General features: G+C 47.4%; 1 protein-coding gene across 1 annotated transcript in view; it reads right to left on the minus strand.

Moving 5' to 3' along the window:
• LOC133419805 (neurabin-2-like) overlaps positions 1-4,146 on the minus strand; it is a 34,848-nt gene extending 30,702 nt beyond the window's left edge. The window contains exons 1-2 of the mRNA XM_061709227.1: positions 4,077-4,146; positions 2,214-3,833 (exon numbers count right to left, since the gene is read on the minus strand). Of these exons, the coding sequence (XP_061565211.1) occupies positions 2,214-3,737 (1,524 nt within the window). The 5' untranslated portion in view covers positions 3,738-3,833; positions 4,077-4,146. The remainder of the gene's footprint in view (positions 1-2,213; positions 3,834-4,076) is intronic.
• Between the last annotated feature and the right edge of the window lie 1,854 nt (positions 4,147-6,000).

A 6,000-nucleotide genomic window follows, 5' to 3' on the forward strand; every position in this document is an offset into this window, starting at 1 on the left:
TTCAGAACGTTTAACCGTTAGTTCAGAACGTTTAACCGTTGGTTCAGAACGTTTAACCGTTGGTTCAGAACGTTTAACCGTTAGTTCAGAACGTTTAACCGTTGGTTCAGAGCGTTTAACCGTTGGTTCAGAACGTTGAACCGTTGGTTCAGAACGTTTAACCGTTGGTTCAGAACGTTTAACCGTTGGTTCAGAACGGCGCTCCCTCGCTTTGAACACTTGGGCAGAGCTGGATTCACAAGAGTTAAAGGAACGAAGTGTGAGGGAAGTGATCCAGTCCAGCGATGAAACATTTTGTTCTGTTTTCCCTACAGAATCTGCCTTGAGAATAAAAAAAAAGTACGTTCCTGGGGACACAGCAGTCAGGCGATCACAAAGTGCTTTACGGCCGACAAAAATAAATAAAAGTCTTAACAACACCTACGAAAGCTTGTCTTAGGCTTCAACGTCAGAGCCACGGCACATGTACGCCACAGCAGGTACATCTGCACCGTGGCTCCGCCGTGGCCCGACGTGCACGTCTACATGAACCTGACCGGGTCGGCCCATAGCATTGTTGTTGTCTTCTTCTAAAGCCACTAAGATCACTGCTGCAGGTGCCAGTAAAATGATTGTTGGTCAGCTTTAACTCTCATATCATCTGCTGTATCTGTTCTGCTGCCATGTCTGAGCTGCATTCAGGAAGTAAAGAACAGGAAACTCAGCACTGGGAGCTGCAGCGCCCCCTAGCGTCTGGTGGTGTAATTACAGAGCTACACAAACAACAACAGACACGCATGAACGGCAGAAACAAACACAAATGATAGCGGTCCATAGATGGGCATGGTTGCCCGCTTGACTCCCCCACCGCACCCCATCCCTTCCTCAACCCAATCCCCCAAAAAAGGGGGGAAAAACGTATTGATTGATCATTGATTGATCATGATGAAACACTAGAAGCAGATGCCACAACTGCAGAGTTACTAACTTAAATCCCCAAAAAGTGTCTATTTGAAGTTTGAAGTTTTTTCCTGCATCTATTTTGAGAGCAGCACCTGTTGAGATATTGGATGTGCGCGACCTATTTCACCCTTTGTATATTTTGTCAGTCAAATGTAAATGAAACCATTAAGAAGGAGGTTTACGTAATAATATCAAATACATAACGTCATAAATCTAGTTAACATATGCAACACATTTAGTTTATTAGCCTGTTTACGATAAATCTTTGTTATGCAAATGAAATTATATATTAAATTGAAACACATAAATCTTTAAATTAGGCCTAACTATTCCTGTGTGAACATGTTAATAGGAAAAGATGAAGAATAATATAAAATACATCAATCAATATTGGAATAAATAGATTTGAGTAAGATTGATAAGTGCAGTCGAGCCAGCTTTACAGTATGAAATATGTTAAATTGTTTTATGTGTGTGTATAAATACACGTCATAGGCTATAGGGGGTTTTGTCCCGCTCCACCTGCAGATTCCACAAAACAGGACTTATTCAGTTCCTCTCACAGTCGCAGTGACATTTCCACAAATCCACGTTGAAATAATTTACACATATTGATCATTAGTAGGTGAAACCAGTGTATCATGTGGGCTGCAGACAGACACGTGGGAAGGACGGGTAAGGATTCCCTCTGTTATCCTAAAAGAATAAATACATCCAAAATTGAGCCAAACCTCTCATCTGCCACCTCAATGTGTCCACTGCTCTAAATACTCTCCAGGCCTTTTTGTTTTCTCCTCCCATAACAATTTCCTGTAACAGCTCCCATTGCGTGGCAGATACATATCTACACCATGGCTTTTTAAGGGGCTCATGTCTGCTGCACAGCAGGAATGCAGAACCATCCATTAGCAACCAGCTTCTGTGGAGGGAGGGTGTCAGCGGTGTGCAGAACCCTGAACTAGAACTGGGTGCAATCAAAATGTCAGCATCTGTCCGACGGGGAAGAAGCCGAGAGAGTTCATTAAAAAAGAGCTGACAAAAGCGCAGGCGATGACTGCAGCACAGGAGATAAGCTCCAAGGTCAAGTTCAACAATCCTCTGAACAAACAGGATGAAAACAAATCCCACAGCAGAATATGCACATAATTACACTCCAGAAATCAGCACCTAAGCCTAATTGAATGAGCCTCACAGGATGTAGCCTGAGAGATGACGCCGGTTCTGAGTCGTACCTGCAACGCTTTCTGCTCACTTGATGCATTTTTCCTCACCTTGATGGGGTCTATGCTGAAGCGGATCTTCCTGGAAGGGGGCGGCTCCTCTTCTGCAGGCAGCCCGGAGATCTCCATGCAGCTGGACTCGGGCTCGTACCGGTCGTCCTCTTCATCCTCCTCGTCCTCGTCCCTCTGGCTTCCCCCAAAGTCGTCTCCCTCTGCACCACAGGTACTGGTATCCAAAGAGTCGAGGCCCGAGTGGTCGTCTCTGAAAATCCGCCCTTCGTCCTCCTGGATGTCCTTCTGCCACTCGCCCCCCTCAGGGTAGCCTTGCTTCTGTTTTACAGTCTCTCCATTCTCCACAGACCCCTGGCTGTCACCCTGCAGGGTTGTGCTGCCGGACTCCTTGGCCACAGAGTGATCCTCTGGAAAAACATCAGCCCTGGCCTCAACACCGGCGTCAGAAACAGTCTTTTCTTTCTGTTCATTCGACTCTCCTCCTTTACTTGAAAGTTTATCAGCTGGGGCGCCCTGGCCAGCACTCTGGTCCCTATTAATACTCTCGGACGGGGGAGTCACCCTTCCTCTGGTGCCCCTCGGAGGCGTCTCCTGGCCCTTATGACTGCTTATCTCTTCCTCCCGGCCTGATGCGAAGGCACTGACCCTCTTGGTGATTATCTTGGAGTTTAACACCCCCACCTTGGTGCTGACCCCCCGTGAGGGGAGCGGCGGCGTGGAGGAGAGGCGGTGGAGGTTGTTCCGGAGCTCGGCCGCCCTCTCGAACACGGCACTGAGCTGGCTGACGGTGGGGGACACCGCCTCGCTGGTGTCCAGGCTGTCCAGGGACTCGGTGCTGCCGTTGAAGCGGGACACGTCCAGCCTGCCGTCCTGGTAGCCCGGGGGCTTGTCGGCCTTCAGCAGGACCCTGGTGGTGGCCAGCTTCTCCTGGTGCTGCTGCAGATGATGCTGCAGCTTCTCCTGCTGCTGCAGCTCCTGCAGCTGTCTGTCCTGCTGCTGCAGCTGTCTGTCCTGCAGCTTCTCCTCCTGCAGCAGCTGCAGCTTGTCCTGCTGCTGCAGCTCCTGCTGCAGCTGCAGCTGCTGCCGGTCCTGCAGCTGCTGCAGCTGCTGCAGCTGCTGCTGCTCGAAGATGCGCCGGGTCTCCTGCAGCTTGGAGTAGCTGGGCGAGGATGCTCGCTGGTGTCCGTTCTCGGGCTTGGGGTCGAACCTGCTGACCCGCTCGGACACGGAGGAGCCCAGTTTGAGCAGGGCGCTGTGGTCCACGTTCTCGTTGAGGCTGCCGGCCCTGGGCAGGGACAGGCGCACCCTGCCGCCGTCCTCCCCCTCGGTGTCCGGGCTGCTCTGCATCTGCTGGAACATGTTCTTGATGCGGTGCACGTTGGAGCCGTAGCGGCGGCCCCGGGGCCCCTCCTGCAGGGCCCCGTTGGCGGCCAGGTCCTTGACGGGCTTCAGGGCCTGCATCCCCGCCTCGTACGCGTTTCTGTGCGGGGATGGGCTCCGGAGCGTGGAGCCGGAGCCGGAGCCGGAGCCGGCGCTCTTGGATGTGGATTCCGTCTTCATCATGGTCGCTCAGGCGGTGCGGCGGATGCTCAGCGACGGCATGTCTCCCTTCCACCAAACCCCCCCTGGCAAATCTGCGTTATCCACCGGGGATCCGGACTAGACCAGCCGAGGGGGAGAAACAAAAACAACAGATTGCATTAAAGGCCTGCTTGTCTCTGCTGCAATTCCCGTCCTGTGCAGCGGAGAAAGTAAAGCACGATGCATCTGTCATTAGCTGCCTGCAGTCACACCAAGCAAAGCCCTGCTGGAAAATGGCATTAGTCATAAAAACATATTTGCACGGAAAATTGGAACAGTGATGAACGGCGGATTTACCGCCACTGACGACAGATTGCTTACGTTTAATCCCTTTTTGCGGGCAGCATCATTTGGATGTGTTCAGTCTGCGAGCCTCAGATTTCTGCTCATCTCGCAGCGGCAGGCTGCTGCATGCAGGAGGGAGCCGCGGGGTCCTAGCGCCCGTCGCGTCACGCGGCTCTACTCCGCCTGATTGACAGGACAGGAGGTTATTAATCATTCCGATCACTACCTAAATCAGAGGACAGGACAGGTAGGACTTCACACACTGCTATTTGTTGTTGCCAAAATGATTAATGAATCTAATATTCATCATTTCTACTGAACTGAGGAGAAGAATGATTTAATGAGTATCAATCAAACAGTTTTTAAAAGATGAAAGCTGATATAGATGCATGTTTTCTGTTTTCTAATCATCTAGATCTAAATGATCTAACAAAAAGTCAACAATACCATGACTCATGGCTGACTTAATATAAATGAAATCAGACAGAACTGTTTTAAACAGTAAAGTGTTGCCTTTGTTGATGCCATCAAATGATAAATTAGTTCATATTTTTCACAGAAATGTTCTTTTGTGAATAAAATATGAAGCTATGAGATTTGCACATCATTACATTTCTTTTTTTATTTATACTTTCTTTTAAGTATTTTCACCTTTTATGTTACATATTTTGGAAATAGCTATTATTACTGCGTTTATTTCCTCTGAACTGAGGAGAAGAATGATTCACTGATTATCAATCAAACGGTTTTTTTAACTGAAAACTGATATAGATGCATGTTTTCTTTTTTTCTAATCATTTTACTAGATCTAAATGATCTAACAAAAAGTAAACAATATTATGACTCATGGCTGACTTAATATAAATGAAATCAGACAGAACTGTTTTAAACAGTAGAGTGTTGCCTTTGTTGATGCAAGTAGCATCCATGTTGGGTTATGAAAGGTTTCTCCAAGTCCCGCAATCTAACTTACAAGTTGAAACCAACTCAGAAGTAACAAAAATCACAGTTCATTGACTTACCACTGTTCCATGTTAAAATGTCCAACTCTGCAGCAGGAATTAACATATTTACAGCCAGATTCAATAACGGTTTTGATCTCCATAAACACAATTCACATCCGTGACAACGATATACAGGTTGAATTTTTGGAGGGGTTGAGCTCTGTTGCTCCTGGCATGGATCGGTGGAGCTGGAACAAATTGGGGGTCAAATTGTTATTACATTTTATTTTTGGGTCAAAAAAGACAAAACAAATAACTATAGATAATTATTTTGTCTAAAAGAAAACGCAAAATCAGAGTGACTACGTTTACATGCAGTCAAAATTCGGGTTATTGCCAATATTCAGGTTTTAAAAGGGTTATTGACTGCATGTAAACGCAGTCGGAGTCAACATAAATAGTCCAGCTGCCAGCTTCTGAGTGAGAAATACAACTGAAAGTTAAAAATAAAAAACTCTACATGACATGTATTTCATTTTTTTTCAAGAGTCATCCCCTCCACGAGCACAAGCGTCAGAGCTGAAGGGGCTGTGAAACGAACAGAGCGGCACCAGGACCCAGCGGAGCGGCCTCACGTCAAACCGCTGTCGCCACTAACACATCCGTTATTCTCAGGCCACATTGTCGCTTCCTGCACTCTGCATCAACAGCAGATAGACAAATCAAACATGGTCCCTGGTAGTAGACAAGGCGCTCTCCTTATTTTTAGTTTCTGAGCCTGCCCACAAAGTATCGGTTTCTGCAGTTTTAAGGTGGCTCCTTTAATTACAAGGCCAGCACATACGTTCAGCTGTTTCATGCTGAAAGGACGTATTCCTCGCATGCTGACTTCACTGTTTTCCCTTTTACAGTTTTAACTGACGAGCTTTACAGCAATAAGAGGCTTATTCTAAGGGAGACCAGTGGATGAAGCTGAATATAACCAGATCGGGTCTAGTGTTACAAATAAGTGCGGT

This window comes from Cololabis saira, chromosome 19 (genome assembly GCF_033807715.1).
Source record: "Cololabis saira isolate AMF1-May2022 chromosome 19, fColSai1.1, whole genome shotgun sequence".
Classification (NCBI taxonomy): domain Eukaryota; kingdom Metazoa; phylum Chordata; class Actinopteri; order Beloniformes; family Belonidae; genus Cololabis; species Cololabis saira.